Source organism: Borostomias antarcticus (genome assembly GCF_949987555.1).
Source record: "Borostomias antarcticus genome assembly, chromosome: 10".
Classification (NCBI taxonomy): domain Eukaryota; kingdom Metazoa; phylum Chordata; class Actinopteri; order Stomiiformes; family Stomiidae; genus Borostomias; species Borostomias antarcticus.
The window spans coordinates 24,598,446-24,623,974 of record NC_140243.1 but is presented as its reverse complement, the minus strand read 5'-3'; the positions used below and the strand labels follow the sequence as shown (position 1 = coordinate 24,623,974).

The following is a 25,529-nucleotide window of genomic DNA, read 5'->3' as shown; positions in this document are numbered from 1 at the left end:
ACTTTAAAGTTTATCCGCTTATGAACAAGTTGGAAAGATAACATTTTGCATAATACTTGAATGAATAAAAGTCTATTTTCAGCAGTTTACTTCGTGGTTCTGAGTACACACATTTTATGGAATTCGGAAAACGCAATCTTGTGAAAACATCACACTGTAAAAACATCAAAGGCATGCTCAATTAAGACTGAAATGCACATCAACACGCCATGTGTTTTTATTACAAAAACAACATTTAACCTTACAGTCAGGTCTAAGAGAAACATACAGAAATGCTCAAGCCTAAATTTTGTTTTCACATCAACAAAGTGAGAAATATTGCCTTTCACTTCATGACTCAGTGACCAAAAGAAACAGTTGTCCTATAAAAACAAGACGAGGAATAAAAACTAAAAAAAAAAGAAAAAAGATAGAGCTCTGTACAGTTAGTTCACCACAGGACTCCCTGGGCAAATTTAGCCCATCCCTACAACCCACACCACAGGTGTGGTAGTTGTACTTTTAAGCAAGTCACAAAATCCTCCGGGAGTGGAGAGAGGCATACTAAAATGGTCAGTTCATATGCGGGTGCAAGCAGGAAGGAGTCCATCAAGAGTCCATGTGCTGTGCACTGGTGTCCTCTAGTGGCAGATGATGGGATTACATACAGAAGTCAATGTGCCACATATGTCCAGGACCAGCTCACTTCTTCTGCTTGGCGGGTGGTCTACAGAGTGAGAGACAGCAGATCAGTACACTTGTTCACAAAAATACCTCAGAAGTTAAACACATTCAATGGGCCCAGTAACCAAAACTATGAAAGTGAGAAAGGTAGGAAGACTGGGAGTGGGGCATCAGGGCCTGTAATTACAAACCATCTCAAACTAGAGCACTAATCTAAGCTCACGTCTCATACTGTCCCATATCATATTCAAAAGATAAAACTCATAAATCGACATTCATCTAAGAGGGTATGTAATAATAATAAATTCGATTTATATAGCGCCTTTCTAGATGGCCAAGGACGCTTTACAAACCGGCACAGGGCCTGTGGGCTGGACAGTACCTGTATATGCCCACAACGATGGCGTGGTCTCTCTCGTAGGGCTCCAGGGTGAGCTGCTCCTGGGGCTTCATGTTCTCCGAGCTCATCTTCTTGACCTCAGCCGCAAACACTGCCTCGGGGGCCGCCGTCGAGTCGATGCAGTTGGCCTGGAGAAAGCAAGTCGACGTTAGATCCATCATGACAACCAGACACCCGTTGTGTAAAATCCTGTGCAGGATTATTCTGAGCAACTTCACATCTGGATTGAGGCTGCTGAAGAACATCGGCCAATTATCTCGGCACTGTACCTTAATGGAAATTACAAAGTGTCCTCCATTTTTCAGGAAGTTGTGAGCGTTGAGTGCGACAATTCTGGTCTGGTCGGGTTGGGCCACGTCAGCAAAGATGACATCTACCATGCCTATCAACATGGGGTACAAGAGAGAGAGTTAAGAGTGTCAGAGAGAAACAATGAGTGGTCACTGTAGAACTGATTTCATCTAGTCACATATCCGTTGTGTAAGAACATACCAACGAGCATGCGGTACTTGTGTGGGTGACGGGCGTCCTCGATGATGGGGATGATGTTGGTTCTCTTCTTGGCAACATTGAGCAAGTCACGACCCGACCGGTGGGAGAACTCCACTGCATACACCAGCCCTTCCTGTCAAAACAGGAAACAGCCGCAAAGAGTTAGGTTTCCAGGGTGGACCACATTAGAATCTCCCAAGCCTTTGCAGACCAGAGGCATGTTATCATGGATAAAGTATGAGCGTCCACATGCCCTGCTGCACGCCAACACTACGTCATGTCCAGATAGTTACTGATTTCATTGGTCACTTCATTCCAACATTCACAGAAACAGACCACATCCATTGTATTTTTGTTTATAACATGTATTTGTACAACAGAGGGGTACACTGTGCGCTCAGCCCCCTTGTCTATCACATCTGATATCCCTTGTCTATCATCAGTTATTTACACATGTCTTCAAAATTAGCATACAATAGGTGACAGTAATATCACCAGTTGGCAATCATACATAGTACTCGGTGTGGCCATTGAAAAGTTGGTTGCAGACCGGCCAATGCCCAGGCCTGGTCTAGATGGAAAATGCTGATATTATCGTGTTCTTTATGGTTTTTGTTGGCTGTTCATATCAGTGTGCACCAGAGAGAGAGAGGACAGGAGACAATCTACTCACAGGTCCAACGATGTCTGACACATGGGACACTGTTGTCCCTGACGCAGCTCCCAGGTACATGACCTTGGTCCCCGGCTTGATGTGGATCTGATCCACACCACCCAAGATGGCCGCCGCAAGCTTAGAACGGAACGGGTTCCAGGCCCTGTACTCAATCTTAGTCTCTCCTTCCTGGGGTGGACAAGAAGCGGATTTAAGAACCAGGGTATGTACTAGGGCATATCAGACCATCCATCCGATACACATGCCCAGACTGTTCATTGAAATGTTGACAGTTATTGAAGTGCAGTTATGATGCCGAATGTTAGTGCCCATCTCACCTCTACACTCATCCTCTTCTCCCCGTAAACAGACTCTCCGACCACCATGTTCTTGGTCACCAGAGCATCCTCCTTGCCACGGCAGATGAACACCCCTGAGGAAGGAAAACAACATGTCAATTACATGCCAAAGGTACACAAAGAATTTGAAGCAAAATCCATAGCGATAGTAGACATTCTAGCAAAGGGTCAGTGAATTTGAGGCAGTGAATGTCCCAATATGAATGAATGTTCCCGGCCGATAAGAGGGCTCACCTTCATGTCTATGAGGCTCCACTGAGACCTTACTGCCCCCCCTGAAGCCCCCCCTTCCTCTGGGTGCACCTCTGCCTCCACCACGACCTCTGAACCCACCCTCAGGAGACCTAAAACCACCACCACCTGGAAAAAACAAACACCACATAAATGTTGACTTCATTCATTGTCTTATGTTTTAACAGACTGTAGGGAACATAGCCTACACTTAAGTGTGCATATGCACAGAAATATCACTTAAGTGTGCATATGCACAGAAATATCTAGTTTGGTATACCAGTTGAAAGCTTAGCAGTTAAATGAGAAACGGCGACTTGTACGTCTACATTCTACATCAAGTTATGTGTATCATCCTGAAATGACTTACCACCTCTACCGCGGAATCCGCCTCGTCCACCTCTGTCGCCGAAGCCACCACCCCTGTCGCCGAAGCCACCACGGCTGACCCCGAAGCCACCACGGCTGCCTCCTCGGTCCCCGGATCCTCCTCTCCCCCTAAAGCCACCTCGACCTCCACGGTCGCCCCCTCTTGGGCTGAAACCTACACAACCAAAATGCCCCAGAAATTCAGACGAGCACAGTGCATGGAAAACGTGCCAAACAAGTTCTCATCACGCACGCAAATGGACGCATTTAACGAGTGTTGTGCAATATGTCTAATGCGACATGAGCACGCGTGGGTCACCTCAGCTGTTAGTTTGTTAACCTGCAGTTAAATGTTAACATTAGTAAATCGGGTTTATTCGTATGATATTTGACCTCTGTGGTCAAAATATCATACGAATAAACCCGATTTACTAATGTAAACATTAGTAAATCTTTAGTAACAATTACTAATGTTAACATTAGTAAATCGGGTTTATTCGTATGATATTTGACCTCTTTGTGGTCAAAATAGCATACGAATAAACCCGATTTACTAATGTTAACATTTAACTGCAGGTTAACAAACTAACGAGGTTGTTTTCCCTCGCTAACTTTAGTAATTATTCCCAAGTCTGCTACGCCACAGAATGGATGTCCCTCTGGACCACGTGTGAGTCCCAGAACCAGGGTTGTACTGGGAGCCATGTGGGCTAGCAGGCTAATCTGGATCATTTACACGTTAGCGAGACTACAGAACAAATGACAGCCCAAAACAGCACAATCCCTTGAATGCCTTAAACACGAAAATAACTAATTTGATCTAGAAATGTGCTTTGTTGATGGCTACAAATTTTCCGTCCACGTTTTCATCATAAATCCCAGCTAATGTTACATAGCTAGTTACGCAGTAGCGTTAGCTAGGCCGAAACACTACACTAGCTTGGAAAATGTGCTCGTTTTGTTGTGGCTACTGTTTAGACTACAATCCGGTAAAAAACCACACACGAGTGTTACTTATAAAGGCAGTTAAATGCATTTACCTGGTCTCATATTTGATAGTTATAATCTGTGTTCTCGATATGTAACTTTTCTCGCATGTGTCTTCTCTTCCTCGTCCTCTCTCTCTCTACGCAGGTCTCTCTCTCTGCGCAGGTCTCCTTCTCCTCACATGTGCTCGATCACGGCTGGCCCACACCCATAATGCACAGCGGTTTATACCAACAGCGGTCGTGTGTTGTTTGGCCAGTAGGGGGCGCTGTGTGCTAAGGTCTGTCACCGAGCTCGTACTAATACATCCAGGGATCATACCGACTGGTGTGTACCTCCATGGTGTGTAGGAAATATTTCCGCAACGCAATCATTTATAATAATAATAATAATAATAATAATAATAATGATACATATAATAACAAGAACAACAATAATAATAATATTGATGATGATGATAATAATAATAATAATAATAACAATAATAATAAACTTTATTTATATTGCACTTTTCAAAACACAGTTACAAAGTGCTTTACAGAACATTAATCCCATTATGAGTGCTCATTATTTAGGTTGTTAGCAAACCTCTCCAATAAGCTTTTATAAACTCTACAAACCTGATGAATTGAGATGGAATACAATGATAAAGTATATGTTACATAGCATATATTATATATTACATATTATAAAAACACAAATAAATCAAGTGTGAATCACAATCACAAAGATGTATTTTTCAGACAAGACCTGCTCCACAGAGAAGTTCTAAAGGGGACTTAACGTTCATTGTTTCACACTCAAGTTGAATTGTTTGGGAAGGAGGAACATCAGTAAAATACAGATTTTAGAAACCATTTTACTCATATACACACGCCCAAGTTATTTCATTGGAATCTTAGCACAACATGTTTTATTAGAAAGAGGAGTAGAGCGGCCGACTGGTGATCGGAAGGTCCCCGGTTCGATCCCAGCTCCTGGCAGAGTGCAGAGGTGTCCTTGAGCAAGACGCTGAACCCCAAATTGCTCATGGGTGGCATGGTGCATTACACCATTGCTTCACAGCAAGAAGGTCCTTGGCCTTTCTGTGTGGAGTTTGCATGTTCTCCCCGTGTTCGCTAGGGTTTCCCCCATAAAGAACCCTATACGAAAAACATGCAGAAGAACAGATCGCTTCGTCTCCTTGACGAAGACAGACAGGAGCACTTGGATCTGTCCCAGCCTCGTGCACGTGCCTACTGTCTGCTCCCTTGGGGGAAGGACAACGGAATTGGGTTAAGAGCAGAAGAATTTCATCGTTGGACGCTCCTGTCACTCGTGTGTGTTTCGGCGTCGCCGCCTCCCTACGCTGTGTGCTGTGTGTTCACTGTATGACTAATAAAGATGTTTAATAAAGATGTTTGTTTGTTGTTTGTTTGAGTCTGTGTGGATATTCTGGTGTGTGGTCTGTCATTTGGCTGTCTGTCACTGTTAGGGGTCCATATTTCAAGTTTCTGTTCTGAAGTGTGGCCTAATAAATGCTTCAGTCACCAGTCAGAAGGCTCCTGTCCATCTCACCTCCTCTCACCGTGCCTTTGACGCTGGTGTGACATCATTTGACGATCGCCTGTGTCTCATGACGCCATCCGCTAATGACGAGTGTTTTCATTGGGTCCCATCGTCCATCACGCTCACCTCTCCGTTAGTACGATTCTCTCCACCCTCTTCTCCCTCCCCCAGTCCCGCCTCTCCCTCTACACTCCTGTCTACCTCCCTCCTCGACCCCCCCTCCTCTCTTCTGACTCCCTTCACTGGGCATGACAGCTCCGGGCCAGCGGGGGTGGGCGCGGGGGCAGAGGGAGAGACGGGGGGAGGCGGGGAGAGGGGTGACGACGGTGAGTGTGGCAGCAAGGGCAAGGCCTCGCCCTTCTGGGCCAGCTCGGCCATCTGTCGGGCGGAGCAGGCGGGGGTGGGGGTGGGGTAGGTGTGGTGGAAGGTGTCATAGTCCACCTCGTAGAAGCCCTCCTCCAGCGAAAGGACGGGCGTGAAGCGCTCCCCCCACAGCACCTCGGAGCTGAGGTAGGAGCTCCGCGCCTGGCAGGTCATCCCTGAGGGGGCGGAGGAGCAGAGAGGAGGAGAGAAGGAAATACAAGTGTTATTAGTGGCTCTTCTTGTGTTTCTTATTGTATTTTATGGTATTGTATTGTATTGGACTGTATTTTAGATTGCTATTCTTGGACTTTGCCTTCAGCACTAGATTATGCTCTGAGTCACTTGTTTTAGAAAGAAGATGCACTTGTGAGTTCTGGCAAGTAGTAGTACATTGGCTTTTCCTACGTTAAATGCAATTATTGTTAGTCGCTTTGGATAAAAGCGTCTGCTAAATGACTGTAATGTAATGTAAGAATGTAATGTGGTTCATGAGGCTTTGTGTCACCGCCTTCCAGTAATCCAGTGATCTAGTAAGTAAATATACTTTATTTATATTTATATTTATATTTATTAGCAGCCTTCGCAGAGCAGGGTCCCAAAGTGCTTCACATGTGCAAAATAGTTTTTAAAAAAAACAACAAATGTTAAGAACACATAAAAACAAGGACATAAAAACACAGAGTTACAGACACAGGAGACTGGACAAAGGTCTGTCTGAACAGTGGAGTCTTCAGCTGCGTTTTAAAAGTGTCAACAGAGACCACAGATCTTATGTCCAGTGGAAGGGCGTTCCTCAGCTGAGCAGCTACAATTTCAAAGGCTGGATCACCTTTAGTCTTGAGGCTTGAGCGGGGGACAACCCTAAACCCCGGTCAGAGCATCTGAGTGACTTGCTCATGATGTAAGAACGGAGCAGGTCACAGACTTACACTCAACACACTCTATTCTGTATATACGGTATATTGAGTAAATTGCATTGTGCCTTTCTTTTCATTGATTATATTGTATTTGTGTATTTGCACTGTTCTTTGAATTGCATTTGCAACTGTCATGTCTTCGCACTGTCCTGTCCTGCACCCTGTCCTATGTCGTCTTCATCAGCGTATGAAGCCATTACCCTAGTCAAATTCCTAGTATGCGTAAACCATGTACATGGCGAATAAACAGATCTTGAATCTTGAATGTACGCAGGGCCCTAAAAGTCATGACAAGAACCTTAAACTAAATCCTAAATTGGATTGGCGTGTCAGTGTAAGGAAGCTAATATGACAGGTGTTTCTGGACCTCGTCAGCAGCCTTGCAGCGGCGTTCTGGGCCGTTTGTAGACAGTCCAGGATGACTTGCTGAGGCAGAGGAAAAGGAAATTGCAATAGGCCAGGCGAGATAATGGAATAGGTGGGATTCGAAGCGACATTTTTCTGACCTCGCCCATTTGCGAGACACCACTCTATCCCACTAAGCCGCTGAAAAGCTGGCAAATGGGTGATGCAGCCTCACGGTCTTTATACTAGGGGAGTGAGTTTCACTGTTCCACAACCACTCTCTTCCTCCTGGTTACGCTATCTATACTATCAGAGATAAACAGTAGGGAGATACAGCATGACAAGACCATCTGTATTTATGAGCATCTGTATTTATGTTCCCTCGGTCACACATGTGCTTTCAGAACACACAGTACTGAAATGGATGTGTGAGTGTCTGTAATGACTCATGTTCATCCTCTGCTCAAGTGAACCTTGAAGAGCCACATCAATTAGCATCCATATAACTCATTGCGCTGAGGGGACAAAGAGACCACACACACACACACACACACGCACGCACGCACGCACACACACACACACACACACACACACACACACACACACACACACACAGTGGTATTGTAAAACAGAGGCAGGGGGGGTGGGACTGGCATGGACCCCTTATGTCTATTCTAGCAGCAGTATGCAGCTCTACATGACTGTGCTTTACAACACAATTTGAATTTCCCCACAGCCACTCAGTCAGTAATAATAATGTTTACATTGTGCATTCACAAGGGGCCTCATTTATCATTGAGGTACGCCTTCTTTTACACGGTCTTTTTCGCGAGTTCAGGCGTACGCCATTTGCCCCCCCCACATTGCGATTTATCAAGCCGTAAGGGCGAAAATTGAGTCGCCTTTCTCCGCGCTTTTGTAGGACACCTCTCCAGTTGGCGTACCGATTTACACGGTGTTCTACGCCCTTCTTGAACACAGGGGGAACTGGCGACGCAGGTGGTGCGTCGGTGAATTACTATGTTTGACGGAGAGAATAAGAGCGACAGTTCATGAACGCACATACATGTAGGCTAATAGCCCAATTCAGCACAAACATATATCGCAATGCAAGATTAGACGTGTCCTCTAACCGGCTCATTCATGCTCCGATATGGATTTGTTCCCCAAAATGAACCTATGCGCTGTCCCAAACCTTTCCGCGCTATATGTCACACACCTAATACAGGCACTCCATCAAACGGCAATAATTGACCAATTAGATTGTCATTAATATGTGATCATGTGGACCTGTTTGCTCTTTGGTAAGCATATAAATGACAGTCCTCCTGTGCGTAATGCGAGCCTAAATGAATCCGGCGCTACTCGGCCTACTAGCCGAGATAGAACTCCAAAGAGGTGACGGCGATGGCGAGTGCACCCACATAAGGGCACCATCAATGAATGAATACGTCTATGTGAATCGCTAAAATGTGCACACTAGAAATACCCAAATCATATGTGACGCCGACATGCTCATCACAAGTGTAGTGGCACGGTGGCCTGGCTCCACGCATGACTCATTCATCCTGGCGCACAGCAGGGTAGGGCTAGACTGGAGGCAGGCGCTGCGCGTGACGGCTGGCTTGTTGGTGTGTCCATAGCCAAGATACATATTCTTTGTCTTATTTACTTTTAATCTTTATTAGCATTTTCCATCCATACAACGACAATACAATAAAACATAAAAACCTACAATAACAGCTTATGGGTACATCCATCCATGCAGCTTTTTTTTCTTACTCAAATATGACAATTTAAATATTAGTGGTATCATCACACTTCCTTCTATAATCCATCCATTTTTCCCATCTCCCTTCAAACTTTCCTTCCTGCATCCTCAATGCATGCGTGAACCTCTCCCTAACATAGCCTACATCTCCTCCACAACACCCAGCCACTGCTCCTTGGTTGGGCGTTCCACCTTATACCAAGCCCTCGTTATTGTCTTATTACTAGCAACCAATAGTACTTTCACTAGGTATCTGTCCCCTCCTTGTACATCATCCCGTGTTATGTTTGCCAAGATATATATTCAAAGCTGATAAGAAGGTGGAGGCACTGGAGGTCGTGGGGCTGGAGAAGGCTGCAACTCGCGGGGGCATGACCGTCAGGTCCAGGACCACTGCAGACTCCCCCTCCTCTGAGTCCCACCCCACGTCAGAGTCTGGAGAAACAATTTCAATCATTTTCTTTGAGTTTGTCTGTGAACTTGATTATGCATTAAACATTTCATTGTGCAGCCATATTCATTTGATATGTTTTTCTGTTGGCAGTCAAATAAATGCTGTGATTTACCGGGTGATTTAGATGAGTATTAATCTCCCATGGGGGACAATGTCTAATGTGGTCCAACATTATGAAGTGATCATCTGGGGTTATTGTTACATGTTTGTGGTCCTAAATCAATCCTAGCCGGCCACATGATGTTGGGAATGTTTGCTTCACTCGCAGCCACATTACAGTATGTCCGTGTATGCCCAACCCTAGATGCACAACACGTAGCTAAAGTAGGCTACTAAGCTGTAGGAGCAAACAGACAAACGTAGGCGATTTATACCTTCCGAAGAGGATTGCCTTCCTCACGTGGACCTCACCAACTAGCACATGCACCTCCGTCTCCGAAAAGTTCCTCTTCTTCGCTCTTCGTTCCATGTTTCAATGTACCGCCTGGGTGCTCCACGCTACCTTTTTAAGCCGGTTCCTTCCGGGAAACCACGTTTGTCCACTCACGGTTGTGACCATATATGGTTGGATTAGGGCGTGGAGGGGGCGGAACACGGGGCGCGTGCGCGTATGCTCCCTTCCCCGCCCGTCTCGGATTTACCGTGCAGAAAAGGGCATACGACATTTTTGATAGATCCGAAAAGCGTGTAAATATTCTCGTCGTACGCTACATTGTGCATTTTCCGCGTTTTCGTCGTACGCCCTCTTTTACACCAGAATTTACACGCTCTTTGATAAATGAGGCCCCTGGCCGTAGCCAGCCTTGTGGAGGGGGGGAGTCGTTTTTTTTCCAATAGTGGACCGTATCGTTTTGATTTTTTGACGAGGGTGAGGGGGGGGCGGGTGGGTGGGGACAGGTTTTTTTGATTGTCGGGCGATTTATTGATTTTGACTGGGGGGGGGGGGGCTTTGGTTGTGAGGGGGGGTTCGTCCGATCCACCCAATCCCCCCCTGGCTACGGGCCTGTTCACGTGAGCAGCACAATGGGTCGATAAAATGAATCAAGACACACCAGGCACCGCTCATCACCGGGATAATACCATCCCTACAGTGAAGCATGGCGGTGGCAGCATCATGATGTGGGGATGTTTTTCAGCAGCGGGAACGGGGCGACTAGTCTTGATAGAGAGAAAGATTAATGCAGCCAAGTACGAGATCCTTGAAGAAAACCTGCTCCAGAGTGCTCTTTATCTGACACCGTCCAAGCACACAGGCAAGAGAACCAAGCTTTGGAGAAAGTCTGTGAATGTCCTTGAGCGGCCCAGCCAGAGCCCAGACCTGAATCCAACTGAACATCTGTGGAAAGATGAAAATGGCTGTGTACTGACACTCCCCATCCAACCTGACGGAGTTTGGGAGAATATGCCAAGAGGATTGGGCAAAAATCCCCAGAAACAAGCGTGCCAAGCTCGTAGCTTCTTTCCCAAGACGTCTTGAAGCTGTAATCGCTGCCAAAGGTGCATCAACCAAGTAACCCATGATTGGCTATTGTGTGTAGATGTTTGAGGTAAATAATAAACTCAATCTATTGTAGAATGAGTCTGTAAAGTAATAAAATATGGAGAAGATGAAAGGGGTGTGCAGACTTTGCGGCTTGAATTGTATGAATGAATGTAGTCTAGTTGTGTGTGAAGGTGTCGGTGATAAATCTTTTGCTCAACACATTCATACTCCTCCTCCTTCTCATCCTCATCATCCTCCTTCTCCTGCTCCTCAACCCACACTTCTGGCTGTCTGCCCAGCCATGACCATGCCCACAGCAGGAGGGAGATTCATCGCCTCTCCAAGTGAACTTCCCACCTTACCTTCCGCTTTCTAATTTCCCAGAAGCACTTCTAACTCTAACTCCCCGCCACCACCTACTCCTCACCTGACTCTCTTTTCAACAGCCGATTAGCATACAGAGCAACAGTGGCCAATTAGTGGAGGGTAATGACAGCGCTCGTCAGTCAAGAGTGTCTCTGCTCCTCCTCCTCCTCCTCCACCCTCTTTTCTCCTCCTCCACCCTCTCTCCTCCTCCACCCTCTCTCCTCTTCCTCCACCCTCTCTCCTCCTCTTCCTCCCCCTCTCTTCTCTTCCTCCACCCCCTCTCCTCCTCTTCCTTCACCCTCTCTCCTCCTCTTCCTCCACCCTCTCTCTCCTCTTCCTCCACCCTCTCTCCTCCTCTTCCTCCACCCTCTCTTCTCTTCCTCCACCCTCTCTCTCCTCTTCCTCCACCCTCTCTCCTCCTCTTCCTCCCCCTCTCTTCTCTTCCTCCACCCCCTCTCCTCCTCTTCCTTCACCCTCTCTCCTCCTCTTCCTCCACCCTCTCTCTCCTCTTCCTCCACCCTCTCTCCTCCTCTTCCTCCACCCTCTCTCTTCTCTTCCTCCACCCTCTCTCCTCCTCTTCCTCCACCCTCTCTCCTTCTCTTCCTCCACCCTCTCTCCTCCTCTTCCTCCACCCTCTCTCCTCCTCTTCCTCCACCCTCTCTCCTCCTCTTCCTCCACCCTCTCTCTTCTCTTCCTCCACCCTCTCTTCTCTTCCTCCACCCTCTCTCCTCCTCTTCCTCCACCCTCTCTCCTCCTCTTCCTCCACCCTCTCTCCTTCTCTTCCTCCACCCTCTCTCCTCCTCTTCCTCCACCCTCTCTCCTCCTCTTCCTCCACCCTCTCTCCTCCTCTTCCTCCCTCCTCTCTTCTCTTCCTCCACCCTCTCTCCTCCTCCTCCTCCACCCTCTCTCCTCCTCTTCCTCCACCCTCTCTCCTCCTCTTCCTCCACCCCCTCTCCTCCTCTTCCTCCCTCCTCTCTTCTCTTCCTCCACCCTCTCTCCTCCTCCTCCTCCACCCTCTCTCCTCCTCTTCCTCCACCCTCTCTCCTCCTCTTCCTCCACCCTCTCTCTTCTCTTCCTCCACCCTCTCTCCTCCTCTTCCTCCACCCTCTCTCCTTCTCTTCCTCCACCCTCTCTCCTCCTCTTCCTCCAACCTCTCTCCTCCTCTTCCTCCACCCCCTCTCATTCTCTTCCTCCACCCCCTCTCTCCTCTTCCTCCACCCTCTCTCCTCCTCTTCCTCCACCCTCTCTCTTCTCTTCCTCAACCCTCTCTCCTCCTCTTCCTCCACCCTCTCATTCTCTTCCTCCACCCTCTCTCTCCTCTTCCTCTTCCCTCTCTCTTCTCTTCCTCCACCCTATCTCCTCCTCTTCCTCCACCCTTCCTCCTCCTCTTCCTCCATCCTCTCTCCTCCTCTTCCTCCACTCCCTCTCATTCTCTTCCTCTACCCTCTCTTCTCTTCCTCCACCCTCTCCTCCTCACCCACCATTTCTTGATCCCAATTGAATTGTGCCATGACCATCACATATGATGTTTGTCAATTTAAAACATACATTTTACTCATCTCGGTTAACTCGCAAGTTAGCTAATATTAGCTAGCTGACATTACACTCGTTTCAATCAATCAATCAATCAAAGCTTTATTTATATAGCGCATTTCATACCCAGAGGCAACCCAATGCGCTTTACAGAGAACAAGGGAGGTGGGCAGACATCCCACCTCTACATATTCCAGAGGGAAGCATATCGTTTAACACTCACCAATACCTTTTAAAGCCGATCTCGCATGCCAGCTTTTACAGAACTAACTCTCCTTTCACATACAGTAGCTGCAGCTCTCTTCATGGGCAGACTAATAGTGATGCTCACCTCTTATAATAATTTTAAACTATTTCTGGAATAACTGCTTTACAGTATTTCGACAAAATGCGATTTTCTTGAATTTACTAAAATTATGTTTTAAATTGACAAAATCATATGTGTATGGTCATGGCACAATTGAAATGGGATCAAGAAATTGTCTCCATTGACTACCGTATATATTTTTTCCGAAATAAGGACCCATAGGACGGCTCTTCCTGCTTCCGCTGAGGCACAATTCACCCTCTCTCGTCCTCCTCCACACCCTCATTCCCCTTCCGGCCCTCCCCCTACTCCCTCTCCTCCCGTACCTGTAGCCAGCACAATTATCTGACATAAGAAGAGGATGACCACTGTCTTAACCCCCTCGCCTCCCCCCTCTACCACCGATCCTCTCCTCCCCATCTCCGCCTCTCCCTTACCTGTGGCCTCCACCATGCCCTCCAGGATGACTACGATCTCAAACTCCTCGGTGGCCAGCTGCTCCTGGGAGATGTCCCAGAAAGGGCTGTTCTGGTTGACCTCGTGGCAGATGATGAGCGGCGACACCAGGAATAGGCGGTCGTCACCGGTGTCGAAGCCCACGTTGATGTCCGTCTGGTTGAGGGGGATGAACTCGCCCTCCTTGGTCTGCCTGGAGCGGATGAGCTTGGCCCGGATGGAGGCCTCCACGATGTGAGAGTTCCTCAGGTCTCCCACCCGGAACATGAGGCACAGCCGGCCGTCGCGCAGCGACACCACGGCCTTGTGGGAGAACATGAGCGTCTCCGCCCTCTTCTTGGGCTGCGAGATCTTGACGAACATGCAGCCCACCATGAAGGCGTTGACGATGGAGCCCAGGATGGCCTGGACCAGCAGCAGGATGATCCCCTCGGGGCAGGAGTCCGTGATGACGCGGTAGCCGTAGCCTATGGTGGTCTCCGTCTCGATGGAGAAGAGGAAGGCCGACACGAAGCCGTTGAGGTTGTTGACGCACGGCGTCCAGGCGCCGTCGTGGGTGTGGTCCAGGTCGCCGCGGACGTAGGCGATGAGCCACCACAGGAGGCCGAAGAAGAGCCAGGTGGAGGTGTAGACCAGGGTGAAGACCAGCAGGTTGAGGCGCCACTTCAGGTCCACCAGGGTGGTGAAGATGTCCGTGAGGTAGCGGTAGGTCTCGCGCACGTTGCCGTGGTGCACGTTGCATTTGCCGTCCTTCTCCACGTAGCGCTGGCGCCGCCTCCTCAGCGGGCCCGCCGATTGGTTGGAAGAACCCCTGGCCCCTCCCCCCACCACCATGGTCTGGTCTGTGGGGATCTGTGGGCGAGGAGAGGCGGAGGGAGGGGGAAGGTAAAAAAGGTTCGAGAGAGGATTAAAAAGAATTGTTAAGGATTAAAAAGGATTTAAAATAAGTGGCAACTGTTGGACTAGAAAAGTGTGTACCAAGCTTGGGGTCAATTCAGAACTTTTCAATTAGTTCCAATTAAATAACGGGAAATGGATTTGCAGTTCAATTAAATACACCTCCAGTATTCAGGATCGGAATTGGAATTCGAGTTGCAGATCTATTTAATTCAATTTCAAAGTCAAAGTAACTAGATACATTCTTTAAAGATGAATATAATACTTCCCAAAGCATATTCTACCCATTACAATACACAGTCCTAAAACCATTCAAGATTGCAACTAAAGTGTTATAGGTAAATCTTCATCTACTGGGTTACCATGGGACATCCACTAAACTAAAGAGACATTTGTTGAAGGACAATATTTGGGTTTTTCTCGTTGAAGGGAGTAGTTGAATCAAGCGCATTCTGGAAAATGCATATTTTAGATGTGAAACAACATGGAAGTGAATTTGAACAAAATGCTAATACAAGTACTGAGTGCTTGATTCCTGTCATTCAAATCTGATCATTCTGCATCCTGTTCAATTCAATTAAAAAAATCCGAAATTTCACGGCAATTCTTGCTGGATTCAGAACGGACCCCAGCCTCGGTACCTGTACCCCTCCATCACCTTGTTCTTGGGGCCGCTGTTCTCCCAGCCTGCTTTGGGCCGCTTGGTACCCTGCTTCTCCACATCCTGCCCCAGACGACTGCTGAAGCAGTTCATGGCCTGGAGGTTCACAGGACGTCACACACACACACGCACACACACACACACACACACACACACACACACACACACACACACACACACACACACACACACAAACCCGATGTAGCTAGAGGACATGACGAGACCCAACGGAGGAAACAAGATGTTTTTACATTCGGGCATCAGCCTCACGTCTGATTCATCCCCCAAACCGCCTCCATCCAGCCAGCCGGGCTCCTGCCCACGATGCAGAGCAGAGCAGCAGAGTTCCCCAGATGAGTCATCATTACCATGTAGATTACCGTGTGTGTGTGATTACCGTGTGTGTGTGTGATTACCGTGTGTGTGTGATTACCGTGTGTGTGTGATTACCGTGTGTGTGTGTGATTACCGTGTGTGTGTGTGATTACCGTGTGTGTGATTACCGTGTGTGTGATTACCGTGTGTGTGTGATTACCGTGTGTGTGTGTGATTACCGTGTGTGTGTGTGATTACCGTGTGTGTGATTACCGTGTGTGTGATTACCGTGTGTGTGTGATTACCGTGTGTGTGTGATTACCGTGTGTGTGATTACCGTGTGTGTGTGATTACCGTGTGTGTGTGATTACCGTGTGTGTGTGATTACCGTGTGTGTGATTACCGTGTGTGTGTGATTACCGTGTGTGTGTGATTACCGTGTGTGTGTGTGATTACCGTGTGTGTGTGATTACCGTGTGTGTGTGATTACCGTGTGTGTGTGTGATTACCGTGTGTGTGATTACCGTGTGTGTGTGATTACCGTGTGTGTGATTACCGTGTGTGTGTGATTACCGTGTGTGTGTGATTACCGTGTGTGTGATTACCGTGTGTGTGTGATTACCGTGTGTGTGTGTGATTACCGTGTGTGTGATTACCGTGTGTGTGTGATTACCGTGTGTGTGATTACCGTGTGTGTGTGATTACCGTGTGTGTGATTACCGTGTGTGTGTGATTACCGTGTGTGTGTGATTACCGTGTGTGTGTGTGATTACCGTGTGTGTGATTACCGTGTGTGTGTGATTACCGTGTGTGTGATTACCGTGTGTGTGTGATTACCGTGTGTGTGTGATTACCGTGTGTGTGATTACCGTGTGTGTGTGATTACCGTGTGTGTGTGATTACCGTGTGTGTGTGATTACCGTGTGTGTGTGTGATTACCCGTTTGTCTCCCACTGTCCGAAGGGAGGCTGATGCTGCTGTGATCAAGCCTTCAAAGGCCAGTAAGGAAATTAGGGCGCGCTGCCAAACTCTCTCTCTCTCTCCCTGGTGTGTGTAAACGAGGTGTCGTTTACACACTAGTAATGAGCTCGGAGAAGTTGTCCTCGCTGTTTTTTTCATTTAACTGCGACTCCTGTGGTCACTAACCTGCTCATGGGTGTGATGGCCTGATGCGCCCACTAGTGCACAGACCATCATCAAACACGCAGCCCTGTCCCTGCACACACACACACACACACACACACACACACACACACACACACACACACACACACAGTTAACTCCTCTGTCCTCTAAAGGACACAGTGACATTTCTCTGCTCAGCCTCGAGACTACAAACTGACAACTGTGTTATATTCCTTTATCTCCTTTTATCTCTCATCTGCTGTCTTTATTATTTTATTTATCTCCCTTGATATTTGAGCACAGTAACTGAGCACTTCTTCATTTCACTGCTTGTTTTACTCTGTATTTGAGTTCAACCTTGTTGAACCTTGAATAACAAGCATCATCCACACTGCGAGACACACACCACATCCACACACACGCATCCACACACACACACACGCACACACACACACACACTTTGGAGGTTAGGTGGGCGCCGGCAGCTATTAGTGTTTTAAACACAGATGCGTTAGGTAATGATGCAGATGATAGCGAAACCGACAGACCGAGGCAGAAGAGACAGGCAGACAGACACGCACAGACATACAGACAGAAAGAGATGGAGGTGTTCTGACAGATGTACTTTCTCCTCCCTTTTTTCCTCTTTCATATCTCTAATTATAATTTCCTCCCGTTCTTTCCTCTCCTTTGTCATTGAACCCGGGGTGTATTTTGGTCTGGGGTGAGGATGGTGTAATGGCTTCATTTGCTCAGTATTGACAAGCAGAGGACAGGAGAGGTGCCAATCTAAAATAAATGGTGCTGTCAGACCACCAGGACATGCTCTTGGTCTAATAGCAGATGTTTTTACACACACACACACACACACACACACACACACACACACACACACACACACACACACACACACACACACACACACACACACACACACACAAACCCTACAGTATACCTCTTGTCTTCCACCCTGGAACCGCAGGTCTGAATGAGCCCTTTTATCTCCCCCACAGAGCGCATCTCCCTATAAACCCATCACTACAAGACTGGACCATTCTGTCTGTCGTCCGCCTGCCCACTGGGTCTGGAGAGGTGTGCATGCTAGTACACGCACACATGTACAGTACTGTACTATTATTTTTGTGGATTGGACTGGACTGTTCGGAGCTTCCCCTCCCCTCCAGTAGTTTGAGGGTTCTGTCTAGTCACTGAGGTCTGCATGTGTTGGTGTGTGTGTGTGTGTGTGTGTGTGTGTGACTGAGGTATGCGTGTGTGTGTGTGTGTGTGTGACTGAGGTATGTGTGTGTGTGTGACTGAGGTATGCGTGTGTTGGTGTGTGTGTGTGTGTGTGTGTGTGTGTGTGTGTGTGTGTGACTGAGGTATGTGTGTGTTGATGTGTGTGTGTGTGTGTGTGTGTGTGTGTGTGTGTGACTGGGCTATGCGTGTGTGTGTGTGTGTGTGTGTGTGACTGAGGTATGTGTGTGTTGGTGTGTGTGACTGAGCTATGCGTGTGTTGGTGTGTGTGTGTGTATGTGTGTGTGTGTGTGTGTGTGTGTGTGTGTGTGACTGAGCTATGCGTGTGTGTGTGTGTGTGTGTGTGTGTGTGACTGAGCTATGCGTGTGTGTGTGTGTGTGACTGAGCTATGCGTGTGTGTGTGTGTGTGTGTGTGTGTGTGACTGGCTCCCTAGACTCTCCTGAGGCCCTGCCCGACTCTTTACAGCCATCACAGACAGGCCAGCGTTCACCGGGAGCGCACGCATAATTGAAAGCCATTCATCTTGATTGCAGTGCCTGTGTGACTAGACTGTAACTCCTGCTCTCCCTCCCTGGATCTGGGAAGGATCACAGCCTCCACGGGGGGGGCAGACAAGCTCAGCCCGGGCACAGAGACACCAGGTGTGTGTGTGTGTGTGTGTGTGTGTGTGTGTGTGTGTGTGTGTGTGTGTGACAAGCAGCATACCGGTGCAGGAGTAGTGCAGTGACTCAGGGGAGATGTAGTCTTTATAAAAAACCTCTGAACCGAGAGCTCCTGTCTCCCCTCCTTCTCTTCAGAGCGATGAAATTAAATGCCTCTCCCTCCTCTAGACATTGAATAGATTTCCTCCCCACACCGAATATGAATTGATGCTATTTACTGACGTCAACTGTGCAGTGTGTTCGCTTATCTATCCACGACAGTGTCCGTTTACTTGTAATGTCATTAACTTGAGATAGACAGAGGTGTGTGGTGGAAACGGTTCTCATCCACAAGCCCAGGGCTGTATAACGGCTGAGAGACATAATATGATACAGACATAATACCTCCCCCACATTCATCCCATATTTTTTTCTAAACGAAAATTGCGTCCCACCCCGGCCTTAATCTCTTCGTGCCCCTCACGGGCTGCGGTCCATCAGGCCACAGAGGCAGCTTCTTGGCCACGGCCATCAGCCTCTTCAACAAGGCTTGTGTCCCCCTCTGACCCACCTCCACCCCGTAACCACGGATCCCACCACCGTTGAGAGACACTATCTATGGACACTTGCACATGACCTGGATGTTCTGTATAGGACGCACCTCACTCACACATCATGCCACACACACTCATTTACACATGCACACACTTGCACATGACACGGGTGTATATACTGTATAGGACGCACCGCACTCACACATCACGCCGCACACACACACGCACACACACACACACACACACACACACACACACACACTCACTCACCTACACATTACACTCGACATACTCACTGTATATACACTGACTGCACTACTTTTGTACATTGTTCTCTCTTAGCTCATCCCTTTTTTTGCACTAGCATTTTGTACTCGCCCTTCGCACTGTCCTGTCTGTGCACTGTCCTGTCTTTGCACTGTCCTGTCTGTGCACTGTCCTGTCTTTGCACTGTCCTGTCTGTGCACTGACCTGTCTGTGCACTGACCTGTCTGTGCACTGTCCTGTCTGTGCACTGTCCTGTCTGTGCACTGACCTGTCTGTGCACTGTCCTGTCTTTGCACTGTCCTGTCTGTGCACTGTCCTGTCTGTGCACTGTCCTGTCTGTGCACTGACCTGTCCAATGTTGTCTTAATGTTATGCACCACGTCCAAAGGCAAATTCCTAGTATGTTGAAAAACTACAATGGCAATAAACGGATTCGGATTCTGAACCCCCCCCCCCCAATCTCTCCTCCTCTTCGCCTTCCTCATGTTCCACCTGTTCTCCCACTTCCTGCTTTGGTTTGTCTCCTGTGAGCTCCGTGGTACAGAGGTCAAAGGGGACACATTGTCAACCAGACCTTGTCATTGGAGAGACAGACACATCCTGTGGGAAAACTGACTGGTTATAAACTGAAGGTCTGTTTCTGGGGGCGTAATATTCTGTGCCCATTTATAACTGGGGGAACCATCAAATATTGATAGTTATTTGTAGGAACATGGATGTCTGGTAAAAATGAAATATTAATCTTCACGTTCCAGTTAGCACAAAGAACAATGAGGAGGAGGGGGCTGGATGTGTGCAGGACATCCATCAGGCCATGAGAGCATGGTCCCACCACCTCCACCACATTCAAGTTCGGGGCCACTGGGACATCAATGGGGATCCAACCATAACCTTCTAATCAAGCCTGTGTATACCATTAGTCATTAGACCAAGAGGACAAGGGCCACTTCTTTTTCTTCATCTTGATCCAGATCAAACCACCTGACACACTTATACCATGATGCCCAATCGTGTGAGATCCTCTGACACTCAAATCTCCCATTCATAGACTACATGTTTTTGAGTCTCCATGCTCTTGAGCGTCTCCATTTAAGAGTCTGATCGTGATCATGCCCTCTAGTAAGGGAAATTATTCAGTCTGATTACTTGTGCTGAGATCCTGTCTTATATTGATCATTGATGTGGATAAGATGTCAGCGTAGTCGACTGTGAGTTCTGGAATAATGAATTATTCAGCATTCTTAGTTCTTGAGCGTCCCTTCGGAGTATTAGCGCACTGGGGAGCCCTCTGCTCCGGTTGATGTAGGCCTAATTAGAATGTCGGGACTCGGGATAAAATGTAAAACAGAGTATGCAGGTCGTGTGTGAGAGTGTGGGGAGCTACATGCTGTTCCAACCTGCACACCATAACCTAACCTGTCTCAGGTAGGCCGATATGAATTGGGGCGACATGTACATTATAATACTACTAGGCTACTATAGGCCTACTACTACTACTACTACTACTACTAATAATAATAATAATCATCATCATCATCATAATAATAAGAAAATATGGCTTCACTCTAGACCCTGAAAAAAGTAAAAGTAAAAAAAGAAGGCAACAGTGTGTTTATTTGTGTCCTCAGACAGAACAGGGAGAGAGAGAGAGAGAGAGAGAGAGAGAGAGAGAGAGAGAGAGAGAGAGGAATAATGAGGTAAAAGGGCCATCCATGCTTTCATGCGAATAATGCATTTATCCTGTAGGCTACATTACATCACTCAAAATAAAAGTGGGGGAATAGCAGACAGTAAACAGGCTATGATTAAAAATGAAAAATTAGCATTAATGAAAAGCCAACAGGCTAAAATAAAATAAATATATAAATAGTCTAAATAAAATGTGTCAAACTATTCCTATGTTAAGAAAACATATTTCACCTAAACTTTTAGAATCATAAATGGTTCCATAATGGTTAACAGAACCTATTTTCCCTTGCGATGCGCGCAACTCTATTTGGAGCTCACTAGGCAGTCAAATAAAAGAAAAAATATTTTAAGGCTAAACATCATAGTCAGTACGTTTATTAACCTATTTTTCCATCAAAAACAGAAATATCAGATTCTCGCCATCTTTTGCCTTCTATTTTGCGATCTATGTCCAGCACCTGTCCAATACGGCTATTTAACACGACCTCCAAGCGCGCCGCCAGACGTGTCCCCGGGTCCCCACATCAAAACGGGGAATTTCTGCACACACAACTGGACTACGTGAAACCATTACAAACTAAATTAAGCTAGACCTACATATCATGCAACTAAGCTGTCGTTATTTTGTCGCTTGTGGATGTCTTGGACGGCTCAGTGACTTGTATCACTGCGTAGCTGGGGTCTATTGTTCCACCGCTATGTAGCTTCCTACCTTTTGTTGGAACGGGGCTGTAGAAGGTCCCACAAGCCTGAACTCTTCAGCCCAGCTGGCCTCTGAGGCAGTATGACCACTCCAGGACTCCAGGGACCACAGCCTGGTCTCGATCACGCTGTCCGGACTCCAGGGACCACAGCAGCCTGGTCTCGATCACGCTGTCCGGACTCCAGGGACCACAGCAGCCTGGTCTCGATCACGCTGTCCGGACTCCAGGGACCACAGCAGCCTGGTCTCGATCACGCTGTCCGGACTCCAGGGACCACAGCAGCCTGGTCTCGATCACGCTGTCCCGACACAGCCCAGTGCGCGATGGAGAGAGGAGAGGAGAGGAGAGGAGCTACTCTGATATACAGCCAGCGCGTAATATGAGAATCCCCTCCCCCTCCTCCGCCCCCCGTGGCACCCACATTGCTCTAGACCAGTGGTGCTTTTCATTAGGGTGTTTGACGGCCATCTATAGATTTCCCCTTTTATGTGGAAGCGCGCCTCCCCATAAAAGGACAAACATTGATAGGCTCTCCAAGGGACAATTAACGCATGCAAAGGGAATTAATTGCATGGAAAACGCTCGGCATTGATTCGTTGGTTTCATATCCGTTGTGTGCCTTTTACCAAGTATCTTTTACCAAGTAAAAGCCCCCGTCCTCCATTCTCAAGTTCCCATGAATCCCGTCACACCTGTCCACATCAGAGTAGCCTACCAGCCTCCCCATGTTTCTTGTTCGTTGTCCCCCATATTTTTCCCGCGGTAGTCTGTTATCCCGCTCTCGTGCTCAAACCGCTGTTGCTAATTGGCTCGCGGGGTCTCATTCAGATCCGATCCATATTTCATGACCGAGCCAATGATCCAATGACCCGCTGGAACCCCAAAGCAGAATGGATTGAGAAAACAGACACGTAAAGCCAAATTAGGCCTAATGAGATGCTGACGTGGAGGTGTTATGACCTGGCTCTTGGTCATAACGAAAATGGAGACACGCCATATATAAGCAAAAATAATCAAGGATTGAATATGGGCCTAAAAAAATAAGTTAGCCTATATAACTGAACAATAAGTGTGACAATCAGTCGGCTACATCAGTAGTGTAGGTGAGTGAATGAAGTGGATTATGGTGAGGTGGGTGTTGTATGGTGAACTAGAAATGGTGCTCAGAGAGCACAGACCTCTGCCCCTGAATGCATTTCGGGGCTCAGTGAATGCCAAAATTGAATGGGTTCTAAATTGGCCCTCCACCGAGTTCATGAAAATCAGTCTGGTAGTTTTTGCATAATCCTAGTCCAAAAAATGAATGGAGGTGAATGGCCGTCCGGGTTGTGTTTGGGCGGCTCGTGGACCTGCCCCGTGATTCGCTGGGGTGGAGGTAAAAATGACTGGAGTTATAAAAATGACTGTAGGACTGGAAAAATGTAAACAAAGATGCGGGTCAAGTGTTCTCCCCAGGTACGGGGCCGCCCAGGGGGTCAGTATAATAATTGCTAAAAGAATCGCTTTTACACCACTGGAACTGAAATGTGTGTTATATGATTCTGTCAGGTATGAATGAAAAATGCACCCTGGTCAATGTATACATGCCAAATCCAGCCCAGGCCCTCTTCCTCTCCCCTCTCAACACCCTGCTATCCCAGCATGCCGACTCTCCTCTGCTGGTGGGAGGCGACTGTCAGTGATGCCAGCGTTGATCGTTCAGCCAGACCCCTACCTTCAGATAGACCATAAGCAGCAGTCTTTAAACACATGTTGAGTTCATTGGCTTTGTCAGATTTGTGGGGTCTGGAAAAATCAGCGAAAGTATACATTCTATTCACATGCACATCATTCTTATTCTAGGATTCTCCTCATATTATCCACCAACACTGTAAACATCATTGACACAGATATTCATAGCATCCTTATATCGGACCATGCTCCCTTGTCAATGACTTTCAGCCCGATATTTACTAATCAATACAGAAAAAAACAGAATTTGTCTCGTTAATAAGACAAAGAACCAATGAGCTCTTCAGAATAAATATCGGTTCAGTAGACTCCATTCAGACAGTATGGGAAGTATTCAAAGTAACCTGCAGGGGTTTTATAATTAGCTACTCAACCGCCAAACACAGGATGAGAAATGAAAAGAAAAGTTAACTACTTGAAAAAGATTAGGCATTAGAGTTCCAACATGGCAGGAAACAACTCATGTAGCCCTGGGGAGAGACCTACTCGAGCAGAATTACAATCAATACTCCACAAAGAGACTGCTTTTGCTTTATATCGTCTCCGTAGGAGATCTTTTGAAAGTGGTGACAAAGCAGGCAAAATGCTGGCCTATCAACTCAAACAACAGGAAAGTAAACAATCAATCCCAGCGACAGTAGTAGGAAAGTACTCATGGATCAGGCCGCAATAAGTTGTGCTTTTAAAGAGCTTTCAAAATTACTTTTTGAAAAGTACTGTTTACTTTCCTGTTGTTTGAAAGTCATGCACTGGAGCAAATGGTGGACCAATTCCTTAAGGACATCCCCCTTTCCACATTGAGGACTTGGAGGCACGTGTTCTGGAAACAGATATACTCACTGCAATCAAAAAGCTTGCTAGTGGTAAACCCCCTGGTCATGCTGGTTACACCATAGAATTCTATTAATGGTTCCAGAACAGCCTGTCCCCAGTTCTGTCTCAGCTGTTGTCATATCACAGTCTATCAGTCAATGCCACGTTCGCTGCACGCAGCCACAATTTCCACAAAATGTACAAAGCCACAAAACGACTATAAAGGGTTTGTGAAAGTGCTGCTCCTTCGCCTAGACAGTCATTAACTCCCTGGGACACATAGACCAGGTTGGATTTATACCAGGCAGACTTTCATTGAACAATATGAGAAGATTGTTTCAAGTCATGCTGGAAGCTAACTCTCTCAGTAGTGATATCATTAGACACAGAGAAAGCTTTTGGTAGAGTAGAATGGCCCTATCTGTTCCAGATACTATCAAAGGCCCTTTACATCAGCCCGATTTCATCAGTCAAGACCAATGGTCTGATTTCTGAACCCTTTCACCTCCACCGTGGCACAAGACAAGGCTACCTTCTGAGCCCACTGATCTTTGTTTTAGCCTTAGAGCCATTAGCATGTGCCATCCGTAAGAATACCAACATAACTGGCATAGAGGTAGGGGACTGTGACCTTAAGTTAAACATGTACGCAGATGACATTCTACTGACCTTATCGGATCCAGCTAACTCAGTGCCCAGAGTTTTGGAAATAATAAATTAATTTAGCTTATTTTTAGGCTATAAGATTTATTGGAGCAAGAGCGAAGCAATTCCTCTGAATCCTGTAACATTCACAGCAGACCTGAGCACTGCTCCTTTTATATGGAAGCCAGAAGGTATCAGGTATCTAGGTATAACCGTCAGATCTCCAGCATTGCTTACCTAAAGCCTTCTGTACACTGAAAAATCTTATATCGGGGATCCCTTCCCACTGTACGACCGGGACTCCGTCTCAAGACCATACGACCATACGACGTGTGTATTCACACTATGCGATTTGTATTCACACTATGCGATTTCTGTCAGCCAAGATTATGCACACGATTCATCTTGGCTAAACTTCTATGTGATCTGCGATCTACAGTACAACGAAAATATCTGACATGCCAGATATTTAGTCGGGAGGTCGTAGCCTCATCGTAGAACGTCGTAGTAATGAATCGCAGATCGTACACCT

At 47.1% G+C, this 25,529-nt stretch overlaps 2 protein-coding genes across 2 annotated transcripts; both read right to left on the bottom strand.

Annotated features, from left to right (window-relative positions):
- Window positions 1–201: 201 nt before the first annotated feature.
- On the bottom strand, window positions 202–4,344 carry fbl (fibrillarin). The gene is made up of 9 exons (XM_084443785.1): window positions 4,210–4,344; window positions 3,171–3,344; window positions 2,804–2,929; window positions 2,549–2,643; window positions 2,229–2,399; window positions 1,556–1,688; window positions 1,333–1,445; window positions 1,046–1,191; window positions 202–706 (listed from the first exon to the last, which is right to left on the bottom strand). Exons 1-9 carry the CDS (start codon window positions 4,217–4,219, stop codon window positions 682–684), a joined length of 993 nt encoding a protein of 330 aa, XP_084299911.1. The 5' UTR covers window positions 4,220–4,344; the 3' UTR covers window positions 202–681.
- Window positions 4,345–4,347: 3 nt separating this feature from the next.
- On the bottom strand, window positions 4,348–15,619 carry kcnj21 (potassium inwardly rectifying channel subfamily J member 21; the record flags this gene model as incomplete). The annotated part of the gene is made up of 5 exons (XM_084444666.1): window positions 4,348–4,353; window positions 5,948–6,243; window positions 13,681–14,551; window positions 15,255–15,353; window positions 15,548–15,619. The coding sequence occupies 5 exons, from the start codon at window positions 15,617–15,619 to the stop codon at window positions 4,348–4,350; spliced, it is 1,344 nt and encodes a 447-aa protein (XP_084300792.1).
- Between the last annotated feature and the right edge of the window lie 9,910 nt (window positions 15,620–25,529).

What these genes read in the sequence shown, in the direction of transcription:
- fbl (XM_084443785.1), bottom strand. An exon ending in AGAAGAGGATGAGTGTAGAG is followed by an intron (nt 2,400 to 2,548) that starts GTGAGATGGGCA and finishes TGTCCACCCCAG; the next exon opens with GAAGGAGAGACTAAGATTGA. An exon ending in ATCGTTGTGGGCATATACAG is followed by an intron (nt 707 to 1,045) that starts GTACTGTCCAGC and finishes CTCACTCTGTAG; the next exon opens with ACCACCCGCCAAGCAGAAGA.